Raw genomic sequence first — 18,699 nt, forward strand, 5'->3', positions numbered from 1 at the left:
GGATGATTGTCCTAGATTTAATCAGATGGCTCATTTCGGATTGGTCACTATTGTTGATGCCATGCTTCCTTCGCGATGTGTTCTCATGTCCTTCTGCACTGTTTGCCAACTTTTTTGAATCCTCCATGACTATTGTGGCCTGTGGAATATGCTTGCTTTGCATTTGCAAGATCGACAACCTTTTCCTAACCATGCTATTGATCATCCCTAGCAGGATTGGTGCCTTGCAAGCCAATTGCATCTGAAGAGAGCTTTTATAAACCAGATTTATCATTTACATATTTAGAATTGTAATTGGCTACCAAACAAAGCTAATTGAGTATGGGGCATCTACAAATTTCCATCTTGTTGAAAATGAGCTATAATGGAAGGTTGGATTAATCAATTTCCATTCAAATGCAAGGCTTTTCTTTCGAGAACACTGATTGGTAGCCTACCCCTCACTTTAGCCCTTTCTAGACGTCATATTTCTAATTGCACTTGCTTTTTTGCACTACCAATGTGGAGACTTCTAGGCACAAATTTATTTAATGTCCATTGGCCAGGAAGATCTAGTCTCGTATTTGGCAGAAAGGAGTGGGATCTTCTCTTGATCCCTCAATTGGGTTTTTGGCAAAGCTAAGTTTTCCACTCCGGCACAACCTCACATGAAGATTATGTTTCACTTCCTAAGTTTCTAGGGATCTTGGCATAACTGTGTGACACTTGTTCTTGTTCATCATGCAAGCATTCTCCCCCGGAAGGATTTAGTTCCTTGGCATACAGCAGTTTCCTCAACAGTTCTGCCCTCTTCTCAGTTCTCTATGACATTTGTACTCTTCTATCATAATTAATATAATTACTCTTCATGCGCGCGCACACATACTTCAAGACTTTTGTCAAGTGTAAGGCAAGCAGTTCTCATTTTATCCCCTTAGCATGATGCTTCTTTTTTTTGTAATGCGTTGTCATATGATTAAAGGTACCACACAACACCCAATACAGTTAGGCTATAGCCTTGAGCTGTCCCTAGGGCTTGAACTCAAGATCTCATCAAACTCACACAGCCATTTTTACCAGTCGGCCTACATGCCACTGGTGATCTTTCAAAACATGGTGCTCTTGATATTTGTGATGGCCAATATGTCATGATTTTATCCCCTTAGCATGATGCTCTTGATATTTGTGTTGGCCAATATGTCATGACTGGGAACTTTAGAACATAGCGTCTGTTGCTTGGATGTGGGCATGGACTCAACCTTATACGGTAGAAGGGTCCATACAGTTCTCCATCCAGGAGTACATCAAAAGGTCTTGAAGCATCTTGTGCCTCTACCATTAACCAATTGGCTCTGTATGCACTAACCCACTTGGTAATATCATCAATCACCTTCACTCTCTTCAATGTTCCTTCTGATTCCATGAAGCAAATGTCCAGGAAATGGCTGCAAGGATCACAATTCAGTCTCATCTCACAAGGCTTTGGGACACTTATAGCTTGTATTGCCACAAATGAGCAAGATATCCTTTTTTCTTCTCCTTCTTTTCCCGCCCAATCAATTGGGCGGAAAATTGCATCTGCACGCAGTGCATAGCTTGTCGCAAATGATTCTAATGAATCTTCATCAAGAGCATCCAGTGGCCTCCTTGGTACAAATTGCTGATGAGAAATTTTCCTTTCATCAATGCTGGATACAGATGCAGCAGGAAGCCCCATTTCTGCTCTTATAACAAAGGGTATGGTACAGTGGTAATTTTGTATGCCATTGTTGTACCATCCTTCACAATTGTATATACTAAGCTTCAAAAGACAACTACCCTCAAGAAGGTAGTTTTCAACCTGTCTAGTAAAAAGCCAACTAAGGGTTGCACTGCACTTGTAGTTATCCCCTGACAATGCACCATCAGACCGGCTCTCTTCTTTATCATCATTCCTTGTGAAAGCTGGCATCAGTTCACTATCTTTGGATTGGCCCATGTGAGGAACTGCAGGAAGTTGATCCACAAGTGGTCTATAAATAGTGGCATCATACCATAGGTCTCTTTGAGCTATATATGTAGCAAGAGTGTTGTTCTGTCCCAATGGAAGCAGATAAAACAGCATGTCTATAGAATGAGACGATCCTGATGTTGTGATGCCACCTGCAAGGTGTCCCCTTCATAGTCAACAAGCAAGTCTTTATATTCCAGGTAACGTATATACAACAAATGCACCCTTAAGCAGCGATACCACCTGCAAGATGCCCTGAGTATGTCAGGCCTACATATCCAGCAAGTATATAATGCAGAGTACCATCTCCTCCTGCAATCATCATCCTGATTATTTCCTTCATTACTCCTGATGATTCCTGTGCTTTACCCCCCTTGTCTACAGGGCTGTTTGCTATAACATCCATTAGTAGCTCCTCTGCCCCAGTACGAGAATAGCGAGCCAGCATTGGGCCTGGCTGAGAATGAACTTCGATCACTTTTGTTGAAACTGGCCTCCATTTGGGCTCTCCTGATTTGATTATGAACTGAAATGGTTGGATCCTTCATGTCATTTTTCATAAAACAATGTTGTCTGTTAGAATTATCTAAGCATTTGGATTCATAGACACATGAAACTTTGCCAAGTTACTGTGTACAAGACAGTACACTTCTGTTAGTGACATATAAAGCAACTTAAAATAGCAGACACCTGCTTGCAGAAATCCTTGCAGTCGAAACCTCTCTCTTGGGCACCACATCATGAACATGCCCTAGATTCTTTGCTTGCTTAAGGTCATGCCATACCTTCATAATTCCTTTTCTTCGTATCTCAACAGCATCCATCACTTGCTTTACCTGACTTGCGTCCTCCATCACGTCTAGTAGAGAATCATATAGAATAGAAACAATGTGATTTGGCAGCTGAAAAAGCCAGGCTTCTGTCACCGATTGAATTTCCTGCTGGATACTTCTTTCTCCTGCTGTTTCCAGCATTGCAATGCATAGTAGTAGTTTTGTGGTTGTGATCTTTTCCAAGTCTTGCAAACAAGCACTGCCACACTGTAGTAGTGATTGAAATGGGCCACCATTATGGCAGGTAATATTTACCACAATATGTATTGTGCCTCGGTATGTGGAAGCTCTTCTGCTCTTCATTCTTCTATGGGAAAATCGAGTATCACTTAGTGCAAACCTGCGCCGTAGAGCATAACCTAGAGTTTTGAAAATCAGATCTAATCATATACACACTAGAAATCTGCCAAATATACCAACAGCATGATGATACATAATGGTGATTGCATTAAATTGTCTAGTCTTCTTGAGTGCAGTTTCAAAGTTTAAAAGTTCTTTCTCAAGTCCTAAATCAGTTCTTTTCTTGCAACTTGTTGAGAATAGCAAATGATGCTTAAACATGAATGCCTGTAGAGGCTGGATGTATGCCCTAGGAAGAGATGTCTAAAATCCCATAAGCATAGAGAGGAAAAGTGGTACTACCCAAAAAGCTATAAAGACATGTACTTGACACTCATTTCAAAAAAAAAAAAAAAGGTACCATCATTTTGAGACACTCAAGATTGTGTTTATGAGTCCAACCTAATCTATCTTGGAACCTAATTCACTTGAGTTACAATCTCTTCTCTTTATCATGTATCGTGTGTTTGATTTGTGTCCACCATAGCTCATCTAGTTCTAGGTCCACGATTCTCAACATAACTACTGTTATCTAATAAACCATGCTTGTACATGCCAATATTGTAACATTAACATGAAGATTGCAACAAACCTAGAGTCTTCTACCTATCATGCTTGGATATCTAAGAAGTCTCTCTTCACAATGTCATCACTTATTTGCATTTGAAGTGGATGCCCTTTCTCAATGTCTAGCATATGGAGGCTAATGACATTCTTCAAGCACTTTTTACCAAAGAAGATTGAGACAAAGACAACTTTTGCTAGTAGGTAACCATATAGTGCGAATAAGAACATCCCTGCTATAATGCACCCAAAGTACTGCAAAATTAGCATCTTTCGCACAAGTATTTGTCATGTCTTTGAAATCTTCCAGGATAAGAAATTAACATGGTTGAGATTCCAGGCATTTAGAATCAACTACATTATTCTTTCAAAACGTATACATGAATTTTCCATCCAGTCTGTTTTTCCGATGTCCATGGCTTTTGAGTTTTGAGGTATTTCAAGCTTTGATAACTAGTTGTACCAAGAAAATCAAGGCAATGTTTCCACATCTCCAAAATATCAATGACAGCAAGAAGCTTCTATTGGTCGATGTCTAACCTTTCCTCCACATCTTTATAATGAAAGCAGCAACAATATACACTTCTCTTGACTGAGCACTACAGTATGCAATAACCGCAAGCATCTACATCTACCAAACATATTTTACAACTCTGAAAGAATATCAACCCCAAATAAAGCATATGGTCAACCTATATAATAGGATTCACTCCCTTTCTTGTGTAGATCCCAAACAGAAGATAATGTTGCTCAAAAATGGTAGGTCAGCACCACTTCGCACTCTTAATGAGAGTGACAATGCAGATACATAGAAAGAAAGAGGTGAGGCAATAATTAGCTCATGCAAATTAACTGCAGTAGGTTGCAAGCAAAGGATATGAGCATGCATAGAAAAGAAGCAAGCACACTTATCCAGTCTCCCCAAGTAAGATTGAGAGCTTAGTGCTCTCATACCAGTGTTAAGATTGTGTAGGCTGAGGGATGTTTTGGGTTTCTGGTTGTTGTTTCGTTACGGGTCTGGGGGGGTGGTTTGTTCACATCCAATGGATGGTGAAGTGAGTGATGCACAGTGGCGATGCAATGTCTGGTGATGAAAATGTCAGGTAGAGAGCAAAACGTGAGCAAGCGTAGCGAGTGAGAGTCAGAGATAGAGATGCACAATGTTCTTGGGTACAACTTGTTATGTGTACCTCTTTAGGTTTTAGATAGATATATATGAAAGTACAAATGTGCTAAGGGTGTGTTCACACCCGTGCACATATAAAAGGCACAATGGCCCTTTATTCCCAACAACCTCCCACCTAAAGGCAATGTGCCTTAAGAGGAGAAAAGAATCAGCTAAGTCTAGGTATATACAAAACTGAAATACATATATACACCTATCCAACTCCCATCATCTGTCGGCAATGAGTAAACCGCTCTGTTGGAAGACCCTTCATGAGAAGATCTATAGGATTATCATCTGTATGCACTTTGACAAGCTCAATGCTCTTGCTATCAAGTACATCTCTAATGAAGTGATACTTCACTTGTATGTGCTTCGTCTCTACATGAAAGACTGGATTCCATGCTAGCATGATAGCACTCTGACTATCACAATGGAGAGCAAGTAACTCTGTAATGCCAAGCTCTCCCACCAGATGTGAAAGCCATAAAGCCTCCTTGTATGCCTCAATGGCAGCCACATACTCTGCCTCTGTGGTAGACAATGCAACACACTTTTGTAGCCTAAAGATCTAAGAGACTGCTCCTCCTGTGAATGTAAACACATACCCAGAAGTGGACTTTCTGCAGTCCGCATGACCAGCATAGTCTGCATCCGTAAAGCCAACAACAGATTCCTTCTGCTTTCCAAAGCAGATGCACAAATCCTTTGTGCTTTAGAGGTATCTCATAATATCTTTCAGTGCTTCCCAATGCTTTTTACCAAGGTTTGCCATATATCTGCTAACCACTCCCACTGTAAAGGCAATGTCAAGACATGTAGCAACCATAGCATACATCAAACTACCAACAGCTGAAGCATATGGTATCTTTGGCCATATCCAGCCTTCTCATCATCAGATGTAGGGCTGTCCTTTGCACTGAGTTTCACATATGGAGCCAATGGAACCCCAATTGTTTCCCCCCTCCATATTGAAACACTGCAAAACCTTGGAGATATACTCCTGTTGAGATAGATAGAGTAATCCTTTTGATCTATCTCTGAGTATTCGCATGCCAAGAATGTGATTTACATCACAAAGATCCTTCATGTCAAAGCTGCCATGAAGACTTTGCTTCAGTGAGTCCAAGGCATGAATATCCCTGCCAGCAATCAGCATGTCATCAACATACAGAACCAAGATAATCAGGTTGCCATCTGCTGCCTTCTTGGTGTACAAGTAGTGATCCACTTGACTTATAAAAACCTTGAGATTGCATAAATGTATCAAACTTATGATACCATTCTCTTGGTGCTTGTTTCAGCCCATACAAACTCCTTTTGAGTTTACATACCATCTTTTTTTTCCCTTTTGCCACAAGCCCTTCAGGTTGTTGCATATGTATGTCTTCATGCAAATCACCATGTAAGAATGCAGTCTTTACATCCATCTGTATGAGCTTCATATCTTCAGCTCCAACCAAGCCCAAAATGGTTCTCAATGTAGTCATCTTGACTACAGGAGAGAAGATCTCATCAAAGTCAACTCCATGTTCCTACTTGTAGCCCCTCATAACCAATCTTACTTTGTACTTTGGCAAGGAACCAGAAGCGACCTTCATCTTGTAAACTCATTTGCATGAAAGGGTCATCTGCCCTTTAGGCAACTACACCAAGTCCCAAGGGTCATTTTTCTCAAGAGAGTCCATCTCTGACAACACGGCTTTATACCATTTTTTGCTGTCCTGTCTGTCCATTGCTTCCTTAAAGCAAGACGGTTCACCACAGTCTATCAACATGACATAATCAATCACATTGTTTGCACCAGGAATGAATCTATCAGGTTGTCTAGTGGCCCTAGACGATCTCCTAACCCAATGGTCATTGTTTGCTGGTTGTTGAGCCTGCAAATTTCCATGTTCAACTTGTTGTCCTGGAATTTCAGCCTGCAAATCAGCATTAACAGCTTGTTGTCCTGCCTGTTCTTGCACATCCAATGGCTCATCATTATGGGCAATGGCTGGCTGATCATTTCCAGTATTATTTTCTACATTTGCAAGTTCATTTACAGCAGGTATTTGTTGCTATACATTGGGCATATTTTGCTGTCCAAAAGGTATTTCTTCCCGGAATACAACCCTACGGACCTCCTCAGTCTTTCCAGGCTGTTTATGCATGCGATATTCCCGAAAGATAACATCATTGCTACATACTATTTTCCTTTTCTTGGGATCCCATAATCTATACCCCGTTTTACCCTCGTCACCATATCCTAGGAAAATGCATTTGCAGGACTTTGGCTCAAGTTTGCTGCGTTTTTCTTTACGAATGTACACAAAAACCTCGCAACCAAACACTTTCAGGTGAGTATATGAAGGTGGCTTGCCCGACCACGCTTCCTGAGGGATCCCCCCTTCCCCCCCCAAAAGACCTGTTCGGTGACCAATTAATCAATTGAACAGCTGTCATAACAGCCTCTGTCCAAAAGCCATGGAGTAATGCAGCATGAGACAGCATCGTACACACCTTATCTTTTATGGTCTGATTCATACGCTCTGCAACTCCATTTTGGGGTGGATTATGAGAGGCAATGAGCTCCCTCTTTATCCCTTTGCTGTCACAAAATACCTAAAAGGCCTTGGACACATATTCCCCACCATTGTCAAAGCGAAGACACTTAAGTGTCTTATCAATCTGATTTTCAACCAATGCTAAGAATTTTTTAAACTTTTCAAGCACTTCGTCCTTACTACAAATAGGGCAAACCCATACCTTCCATATAGCATCATCAACAAAGGTGATAAAGTATTTCTTTTCCCCTAAAGATAACCCTGGCATTTGACATACATCGGAATGTACTAACTCTAGATGAGAAGATTTCAGCAAAAGAGACTTCTTATGAGACGTCTGTGCATGTTTACCATAAACACAATGATCACAATGCTCAAAATTAGCATAACGAAGACAAGGCAAGTAACCCACACGAGAAAGCACTTTCATTCTAGTTGCGTAGTCGCATCTCTCGATTTTGGTCGAGGGGGTGAGACTAGCATACTTATGCTGGAGAGATCCTCGATCTCGTCCTCTAAGATGGGCTCAGTATCTTTCAAGTGTTCTTGGGCCTCCTTTACCCACTCCTTTACCTTCTCGATGGCCTCTAGTTGGTGCTTCGGGTTAGGGTACTCCCCAACCTTAGCACTTCCCTTTTCAGCTGTCTTTGGGACTGATGTCTCTACCTCAGTGTCAATGACTTTCTTCCCAGCAGGTAGCGTTGTGGCACTCTCAGTTTTGAGCGTGACTTTAGGTTCAGATCTCTTCTTCCTTCGCCTATGGCTCTTCTTTCCTATCGAGACTGCGTCAAGATTGCTAGGACATGGTAGTGATATACCGGCCTGCTTCGTTTGTGCACGGGTCATGACATGCAATGGGATAGGTGTAGCCTTTCCATCGTGATTCTTGACACCAAACAGCCCCAATGGGATGGATGGCATGTTAGCCAAACTCAAGGATGGTTTTCGCTTTGGACAGTCAACGAAGAGATGAGTGATCCCGCACTCAGGGCACCTTAGGTTAGCCTTGTCTCTATTTTGTTGCTCCCTTTCAGGACAGCGTGATGAGGCATATCCTGGGTGACCGCAAGTCCAACACATGATTGGTTCTTGGGTCTGCCCTCCTAGGCCTCTACTTCGTCCCCTAGCTAACACCATCACCGATATTGGTCGATAGTCCATAAGGACTGCGTTGCCCTCATCATCATGTGAGACGTAAGGGTATATATAAGTCTCTTCCTCAGTTGGCTCTTCCACGTAGTGGATTGGAGCGTCGCTCGGTGGATGGGTCACATAAGGACCAGGTGGTCTAGGTATTCTAGGAGGATTTATGTCCATTCTAGAAACAGTCGACTTAACTTCGTTTGGCGCGGAAATGGCCAATGGGGCTCCCCTTATGAAGAATTTTTGCGGCCTATTCGTTAGATAAGATTGACCGTATGGTTGTGAGTACGGAAGTCTTCTAGGAAATCTACAATGTGCAACGTCATCGTGACCAAACCTACCGCAATTAGTGCAAGGTCGTGACCTAGGGTCTTGACACTCAGCTGGTAAGTGGTTTCTGCCACAGTACACGCATTGAACGTGTGGGCGCGTTGGTCATCTCAGCATCTCCTACATCTTGGCTATTTCCATTTTTATGTCAGTCAATTCCTGGTTGGTGTCCGTGGCATTTCCCTTATCTTGGATACTTGTGCCTAATCGCTCGCTGGATGTTGAAGCTCTCTCCGAACTTCTAGAGTTAGTCTCTTCTTGGTTTGAGTTCCTGGAGCTCCTCTCCTTCAGCTCGTCATCTACTCGAATGGCTTCTTCAAACACCCTAGCTAGCGAGTCTCGCTACAAGCTCGAGTTGCCTGCCAAGGCTTTATAAAGCTCCTCATTTCGTATTCCACTGATGAATACCATCGACACTGCTCTTTCGGTTGGTCGTTCGCCCATCGAGATTCTCTTGAAGAGACTCCCCGCGTGGGTCACATAGTCACGGATGTCCTCTTTTTCTTTCTGCTTAACATTCATAAGTCATATTAGCAAGTTATCAGAGTATCCGAGCTTGGAAAATCTCTTAATGAAGAGGTTTTTGAGGCCATTGAAGTTTGCTCACTCTGCAGCATCTAAACTCATGTACCAAGTCCGACCCTTGTTGCCTAAGTAAAGTTCGAATGCTTGAGAGTGTTGAGTCAAGTCAGTGAAACCGTTGGTCTCGCAGACCTGCTCAAACTTCTCTATGAAGCTGTATGGATCGTCGTGGGGCTGGTACTTATCGAGCTGCTTAGCGACAATTGGTATCTTAGGTTGGCTCTTGGATCCTTGGTTTACCCCTAACCCTGCTAGTAGTGACGCTGCTAACATTGCAACGCTCTGCTCTGCTGCTGTGTTGTCTATCAATCGCTTCATGAGAAGCTCACTCAGCGTCAAGTCTCCTTCTAGTGCTCTCTCATGGTCAGTCCGATTCCTGCCTGCTAGGTTCAGCACTCGTTGTATCTCTCACATCTCTGCATTTTGCCTCAGGCTCCTAGTCTGTTGGTCTCGGTTGTATTCCACTATGCCTTGCAGTGCTTTGTAGGCTAGCTTCCTTTCCTCCTCCAAGTCAGCTATGATGGCTTCTGCCGTTCTACCATGATGCTCATACCGAGCGTGAGAATCATACTTATTCACCAACTGCTAGATCACTTCTAAGGAAACTCCTAAGTCGAGTTCCTTGTTCTGCATACGGTCTGAGCTCTCTTCTGACATGGTCGCGTTCTCGTACTCCACCAAGCTGTCGATAAGGTTAAGCAGGTCGAATAGATCCATGTCTCTGTTGCTGTTCGCTTAGTCCTTCGCTGGGCTTCAATTGCCCGTCTATATCTTGGGATCTTTTCCTATTGGTGGGTTCCTTCAAGTTCTTTTATCTGAGTGAGTTCCTTAGTTATTGCATACAATCCTCAAATTACCTCCACTCAGCGTGTGTGCGTGTGTATGTTCTTTTCCGTACACTTGTGCTCAATCAAGCTTTCGGCTGTTCTTGGATGTACTTCAAGTGCTGAAAATCAAGATGAGTGCGAAGAACAAGTGTCTAAGCGGCTTACGTACTCTAGTTTCGTTTTAGGCCTGATAGGCTTATTCGATCAATTTCTGGCCGTCTTGATAGGTTGTAGGATTCCTTACTGCGTCGTCTTACTCATTTTAGGTTCATTTCGAGGTCTATGACTCCACTGGCTGCCATTAAGGCGCTGACTCTCTCAACAACCTACTCAAGCTGCTAAGCGGCTGCAAGAATTGAGTTCTAGGCGTCGGGATGGCTCACAAAGATTTGCACAGTTGAGATCTAGCTGGGTCTGGTGCAATTTTCCAAAAAATTTGCAAAAATCTGACTCGGCCCAACTCATCCGAATTGCAGGGCCCGAGTGGTAGACTCGGACGGGCCGAGGGGGGCCGAGGGCTGAATGGGGCCAAGGGCCGGCCGAGGGCCAAATGGGAACAGTAGCCGAATTTGCGGCTTGGACGGCCAAATGGATGTGGCCAAGGGTTGAATCCCAACAAGGCCAAATGGTATGTTCGGACAAGCTGAGGTGCGAGGGCCGAGGGCCAAGTTTAAAGGTGTTGGCCGAGTTGTCCGTTCGAACGGGCTGAATTGGCCAAATGCAAGAGGGCCGAGGGCCGATTCTGGAACTCGGCCCAGAACCAAGCCACTCAGATGGGCCGAGTTACATGCGACGACGGCAACGTCGAGGATGATTTTGTTAAATCTAGCGATCCAAGCAATCACAAGGCACATAAACTTCTAGATCACAACAAGGATATAGGAGGAAGGGTTTGATATACCTGACGCGTGCGAAGAACTCCCCGATGGCAAGATCGAATCGAATCACCAACGGAAGCTCTCTCTCTCTCTCTCTCTCTCTCTCTCTCTCTCTCTCTCTCTCTCTCTCTCTCTCTATGCTTGGGTAAAAAATGAGCTCTTCTATGGTCTCCTAGCACTTAAACCCCTTCCCAGGCAAGGTCTTGCTATCCCCAATCACTCACTTGCCGACATTAATCATTTCAAACACTCTTTTTTTCCCGTTTACCACGATTTGTACCCTGTTTTGCCCTGTTTTACAACAGTAAACCCTACGCTTTTCGAATCTGATTTCTTAATCCTATCCTATGCTAAATGCAACAAGAATTGAAAGAAAATAACTGAAATGATTTCCCCTTCTTTTTCAATCATCAAACAACCAAAATAACCAAAATACTTACTTGTATCGAAGATTAAAAAACCCAAACTTTCTACCTATCTCAAGCTCCATTTCAGGGATGAATCCCTTACTTCGATGCTCGATATGAGGTGCGCAAGTACTCAAGCTTAAATTCGTTAGTCCCGGAACAGAACCAAAATGTAGAGGGAGCTCACGCTCAACTGCCAAGACCCAGGGACCGCTTATTGTTTCAAGCGTTTCAAGCGAGCTCTAATGGTTATTTCTCACCTAGCCGACGTGCCTTCAAACCTATGAGTGTAGTGAGCTTACCTCAATGTCAAAATGAGCTACCTCCTCCCTCGCACACACCGGTAGCTCCACGATCCTAGATGCTAGCTCAAGCATCATCAAGACTCCTCCATTGAGCTCCATCCACCATAGCCGTGCGCACGAGAAAAGAGAAGAGAAGAGAAGAGGAGACGGTGAAAAGCTTCACCCTCTTAATCCCTCACTCCCACGCACTCACTCCTTCACACTCTCACACTCTCTCTCTCAAGAACACACACACAAGCAAGGTGAAAAGGAGAAGAGAAGAAGAGAGGACTCTTGTTAGCCACACCAAAGAATGAGCTTCCATTCACTTTTTAAACTTTATATACAAAACCCTAAAATCCCATGGGCACCCATCTCTTTTTACATGACCGGCCGTTGTGGCAAAGTCATTTTTCCCATTTCTCTTTTATTGCCTCATTCCTTAAGCCTACATCCACCTATTCTTTTACAAATGGCACAAGAGGGATCCTGGCGCTCTTTTACAAGAGTTTTTAGAGTTTTTTGAGATGCTTTCCATTCAAAATTGTGCTTTTTGCCTTAGCTTAGCTTTAGGGGCCGCCTTTGTGCCTTTGCTCTTTTTCTGTCATTTTCTCGCTCTTTGCTTCATATTTCCGCCATCTCGAATTGAGGTTAACAGTCCTAATGGCCGTGCCTAAGTTTGAAGAACCCCTTAAATATAGTGAATAAAAGCATATGTGATCCGACATGAGAGGCAACATGCAGTGCGCTTAAATGGAGGTTGAAAGGATGTGGCACCGGAAGAAGAGGATGGGATGGGAGGAAGATTAAGTAAATTTGTGATAGATATAGATATGAAAAATAATGTGGGTTCTTTTAGTTCATTAAATGCATTAAATTGAAATAATGATGATGAAGATGCACCTACTTCATTTTGACCTTTGAAAATAAATTTATTTGAAGAAAAAAAAAAGAAAGGAGTGCTCATAGTTTCTTAAATCAACTAGTTACCTAGTCTTGAGTTTATAAAGAAATATCTATATTCCTCATTTCTCATAAAACAAAAATTATTTTTCATACATCCTTCATCATGAAAATCATCCATAACAATAGGAGAAGGGAAATCATCATTAATAGAACCTGAAATGGTAGACATGCATGACACCAGAGAGAATAAGTATAAAGGCAATGGAATGTACTCTATGTCAGTTTCCACTTACAGTAATGAGCTAGAGAGTGTGTCGTACTCTGAACGGATCCCAAATTGCAGCAAGGCAGTCTTCGAATGTTGACAAATGCAGCCAAGGAAGACTGGATCTAATGCAAGAGGCAGTGCAAGAGAGAGAAAGACTAAAAACGTAGGTGAGGAGAGAGAAAACAACAAACGCAGGTGAGGAGAGAGAAAACAACAAACGCAAGCTGCAGGAGAGAGAGAGACTAAAAACGCAGGAAAAGCCGGGAGCAGTAGTCAACATGCTGAAATCAGCTCCGAATAGGTTGTGGTAGACTAGAAACAGGTGCAAGACTATTGTAGACAACAATGGCCAACTTGGAACGCGATGTCCTCTACGTCCGGGGTGCGGGCAGTAAGCTAAAATACCTAAAACCTACAAAAACGAGATTAAGTTTGAAGGGAGGGAAGCATACCTACTTATAGAAAGTTTGGGCCCTCCCAAGTGGGTTTGTGCTTATGGGATACAAACACTCTCTAGGAATGCATTTCTTTTGAAATAAACAAGGTTTCTTCCTTAATAAAGCATGTTTTGGGGCTGTTTGAGTGAAGCTAATGCATTTTTAGCTCAATAAATAACTCTCGTTAGTTGGTGGAAGGTTGGTTAGGTCAACCCTTGACCTAAACATTTGCCGGTTTTTTCCATGCAAGGAAGAGAAGGAGGAGCTGCTGAAGTTTGAGCAGCTGCCTGCCAGTTCTACCTTGCCTGCGTGCTGCCCTCCAGCTGCACTGCCACCACCTACACCAGTCCGCTGCCTTCAGCACCTCTCAATGCTCTATTCACCAGCAGCACGCCTATTCTACCTCTCATCCACCAATCCATGCCCGCTACCCAGGCCACCTCCTGCATAGCATTGCCCACTACCCACACCAGCGCCACCTCTGCCTCTGCCCCTTACACCTGTGCCGCCTACGCTGCTGCCCACCAACGCTGCCCTGTCCACCACCTCCTCTACGAACTGCCTTGCACATTGCGTACAGCGCTGTCGCCCCCAAGCACCTCCACCAACATTGACACCTATCTATGCCACCTTTTCTCCACCCTGCAACTCCTGTCCGCAGTGTGCCACCAGCCCTGCAACCGACTCAGCAACAACCCGCAAACTGTGTGTGCACATCCTGAGGCACCCGACATTCGGGGCTTTTGCCAAATTTGCAATCTTATGCACAAATCTACATTGAAAACATAAATATTGCACGATTTCTAAGAGATTTGTACAAGAAATTTGCGGCTTTTCAGTCTTTTGGCTCCAGCACACATCACAATGTGCACTACAGCTGCTGATTACTATCGAGACGAGTCCCAAGGCAACATTTCTACAGAATTTCAGACTGTAAGGTATAAATTTCTTTAATTTCTTAAAAATTTTGGGAAGAAATTTGGGGCTTTTTCCCAGCACACATTCCAAGACAAGAAACAGGGGTTACAGCAGCATTATCTTTCTGCATATCTCAGATTTGACAGTGAATTTTGGGGATTTTCAATTAAAATTGGGAAGTTTCAGCATTAATTGCTGTAAATTGTCTTCTTGCGCACGCATGTTGAGGCGAGTGCAATACAGCATTGTATTGCTGTAAATTGCAGGCTGACTGCCGATTTGTGCAATTTTGAGCACATTTTTCAAGAATTGTGACAGTTTGACAATTTGATACTTGTATTGCAATCCTGTGTAGGGATTTTTGGTACTGAAAAGAGTACATTTTATACTTCAGTATGAAGTATTTGACTGCTGATTTTTGTGTATCACAAGCAACATGGCATGTTAGGGGCATAATGACCAAAGCAACATCCTTGGTGTCCTCACTCAGGAGGACAAGCTAGATGGAACCAACTATTCTCTATGGAGTTTTATGGTGTGTAATCTTCTTGTGGCGAAGGATTTATGGGACTATGTCACTGGTGATCTACGGCAACCAGGAGGTCTTGCACCTCAAACACCTTAGTGTAATGCTAGAGGACAAGGGACTGGTGTTGTTGCTATTACATCCCCTCCTCCTCCTACAGAGGATTAGGAGAGGTGGGACTTGAAGGATACACATGCCTTATCTTTGATTGCCTTATCAATAAAAAGAGCTATTATTCTACATTTTTAGTCTTGTAAGACCTCAAAAGCAGCATAGGATGTGCTAGAGCATATGTTTGCCGCACGTAATGAAGAGAAGATATCTTATCTGCACAAAGAGCTAACTAATGCAAATATGGATAAGGATAACATTATGATTGATCACCTCACACACATACAGGATTTGCTCGAACAATTGATAAATGTTGATGAGATCATTCAGAATGCAAAAATTGTGAATATTACATTGAACTCACTTCATGAGTCGTATCTTGGATTTGATACCTCATTGATGTTGTCTTTGAGGGAGGGTAGGTGGGTCCAAGACACATAAAAGTCCAAGAAAAAGGGAAAATGTCATTATTGCAAAAAGCCCAGTCTTATATTGATGAATGTAGAAAGAAATTGGCCAAAGAAAATAAGAATACTCCAATTCAGCTGTCCAAGAACATCAATCAGCAAATCTTCTGATGGTGATGCTACAGCCAACCTTGTGGAGGAAGATTATACATTTTTAACATGCAGTTTTAATTCTTCGATGGTGAATACAGCATTTAATAATGCTGAAACACAACATACATGGTATTTTGACAGTGGGGTATCCAAGCATATCACTTGCAAGAACTGTCTCTTTACATCTTTCATCCACAATGCAGAATGCAAAAGCTTTGGCATGCCCACTATGGACATATGAGTTCTGGCAGAGGCTCAATGTACCTATCATTTGGGTCATCATTATCTGTCTTTAGAAACTCTTATTTGTGATATGTTGTAGCCTTATTTATCGATGCCTCCTTATGAATCTTGAAGATGGGCTGACTGATTGGAGCATCTCAAATAATGGTAAAGATAACCTTATTCATGAAATAATGCCCGATGCATGTAGTTGTTGCTACAACCTCCACCTTGGGTATCAAAACATGCAAATGCATTTTGAAATCATACAAACTATTTTATGCAATGGCACTCTGATTTGTCAAAAATCTAGAACCCCAAATTTCCTCTTAAAGAGTGCCTTTTTTCTAGAGATGTGTGCTTGGATTTATTCCTTTAGGCTCCTTGCTTGTGGCTCATAAGATTGCTCTGGCTACCTATCACAAACATGAAGCCTCACAAGTCACCTTCCCATATTTTATGGTCCCATCCTTGCTCTCAAGAAGTTATTCAGAGAGTGTTTGGTTCTTTCAATCTTTGCTTCCCTCATTTTAGAATTGGCAGGTTTTTCTAGCTTTTTGGTGCCTTCCAATCCAGCTTCCATTCCAATGCTATCTTTTTCTTTTGGGTTTGCTTTTGGGCTTTATGACTACTTGGAAACTCTGCAACTTGGTGATATTGGATCATATCATTGTGGATGGCTACTTAAATTTAAGAAGATCTTTGCATCAATCTCTCCCTAACAATCTAGCTATAAAGGATTAGATTTATCTCAATACATCTTTTGTATGAGTGTTTCTTATCGTTGTTGCTACACTTTCTAGAATGTTGGCCACTTAATTGGTGTTTTTCCCCCAAAACTGTGTCCCAAAAGAGCATGCACTTAGTCTATGTAAAGCATGACAAGAAAATAAGGACACAAAGTAATGTTGCTATGAATATTACAATAGAAGAGTCAAACAAAGTAAGTCACCAAGTAGTCCTGAGAAAACTGGAAGGCACTAAGCCGAGAACCTACTTACAATTGAGCACCAAAAGATGTGTAATTACTAGTGGCTACAAAATGACAGGTGACAGTGTGAGGTTCAAGAGTCTCAAGAAGTGTTTAGTTATAGGTAATGTGGAGAGACAGAGTCTGGGAAAGTATATTGGATTCCCATTTTCATAGTATAGGTCGACCATATGCTTGTTAGTGGAGAGAGAGTCTAGGGAACTAGACTACAGCTTATTTTAACAATATAAGTCGGCCATATGCATATTAATTCAGCTAATATTGTAAATCTTGTCTACTAGGCATTTTTGGGGCTCTCTAGAGGCTAAATTACAAGAGCCTTCAAGCACAATTTTTGAGCAACATAGATGATTTTTCCGAGGATAATCAAGGCTTGCAGCAAAGAATATGTTATTCAAATAAACATTAATATGATTATATGAGATGGAGAATTTGAGCAAAGCAAAAGAGAGGTCCTTTGGGTGGCTTGGGCCTTGGTGCATGGGCTCAAGTGGCCACCTATCCACCAAATATCTCATCTTCCAAAATAAGATCTCCGACTTTCACAAAATAGGTCAGCTAATGCATATTAATTAGTATGTCATGCCATGGTGATACGATCTAGAGTGCATGTCCTTCACTACTTGAACCTCATCCAACTCGGTACCAAACATGAGCCTAAAAAACAAGCCTTGACATACCAACCTCTCCATTTGCCTACCTATATATGCCTATGCATGTATCAACTGCTCTTGTCGTGGTGGTTCATTTTGCTACCACATTATGCAGCGTATTTGTCTTGAATTTCATATAGAGCATAATTCTCACTACTTAACGTATTTGTCTTTGATTTAAAAATCATATTCTTAACATGGAAAAATATAGTAAAAGTTACCTGGAGATTTTTGTTCAAGCATAATAGAATTAAAAGTGTCAATGGCATGATGACCAACTGGATTGGACCAACACATCAGCCCTCTCACAGGACCCTCCAATTTGAAGAGGATCCTCTCATCTGGCACAGCCTAGAATATTCAGGCCAGACAGTATGTCAGGTAGAAACTTAGCCAGTTTTTAGGTCAACATGTGTATGCATCAATTCATAAGCATGTGTAAGATACATTATCAAGAATGCAAATATTTCTTCACTGTGCTGTTAACCCCCTTATTTTTGGGTAAATCATGCCCACACACTTTCAAACTCCATGAAAGAATGACATGATCAGTTGCTCGACATACTTTTTGATCGCCATTATTTTACTGTTTTGAAGAATTTCCTATTGCTCAAATATCCTTCCTTAGCTAGTTTGGTATGTGGTTTCATGAAATACTTGTAAGGGAGCCATTCTAAGAAGCATTGTCGCAAAGAATTGCACCTTAAATTGGCTTAGACATGAGATGATAATCAGTTCATTTGATGGTCATTGCATCCCCAATCAGTGCTAATAACTGTTCAAGCTGTATACTGCTACAACAAGAAAGAGCATTTTCACTAGCAAGGAAATACATGTACACTGGACACATTGTTTGCAGTGAGTGCCTACCAAGGAAAGGAATGAGCGCATCATATAGAGATGACACATTATTTGGAGTTCATGAGATGGAGTAATGAGTGTGGAAGGATCTTTCTCAATAAGTTCTAGACATTTGAGTAGTCCTCTGTTCACCACTACAAACTGTCCGTCCAATGCACGATCTTGAAGCCATAAGTATATCCAGCCTGAGCCTGCATACGAGGTCAGCCACTTCTTAAGTTTGAGAGCACAGCAAAAGCCCTGATTGCAAAAGTCAAATTTCCCTATCTGTCTGATTTATGACAATTCTTAGTCACCTTTCTAATATGGCTTTTGGAATCTTCAGATCTCATTACAAAGGCACACACATGAATGGTTCAAAAAAGTTCAACTTTGA

At 42.1% G+C, this 18,699-nt stretch overlaps 1 protein-coding gene across 10 annotated transcripts in view; it reads right to left on the reverse strand.

Annotated features, from left to right (window-relative positions):
- Positions 1-863: 863 nt before the first annotated feature.
- LOC148017109 (uncharacterized) overlaps positions 864-18,699 on the reverse strand; it is a 51,711-nt gene continuing 33,875 nt past the window's right edge. For 9 of the 10 annotated variants that reach the window (XM_087663089.1, XM_087663093.1, XM_087663094.1 and 6 more), the window contains 5 exons: positions 18,333-18,514; positions 17,684-17,813; positions 2,660-3,161; positions 2,213-2,511; positions 868-2,121 (listed from right to left, as the gene is read on the reverse strand). In XM_087663089.1, the coding sequence (XP_087519215.1) occupies positions 1,142-2,121; positions 2,213-2,511; positions 2,660-3,161; positions 17,684-17,813; positions 18,333-18,514 (2,093 nt within the window). In that variant the 3' untranslated portion in view covers positions 868-1,141. Of the gene's footprint in view, positions 2,122-2,212; positions 2,512-2,659; positions 3,162-17,683; positions 17,814-18,332; positions 18,515-18,699 lie in introns of all 10 variants that reach the window. The other variant, XM_087663088.1, reaches the window with a different exon arrangement.

This window comes from Lygodium microphyllum, chromosome 22, assembly GCF_053477565.2.
Source record: "Lygodium microphyllum isolate KBCC chromosome 22, Lygodium_microphyllum_v1.1.10, whole genome shotgun sequence".
NCBI lineage: Eukaryota > Viridiplantae > Streptophyta > Polypodiopsida > Schizaeales > Lygodiaceae > Lygodium > Lygodium microphyllum.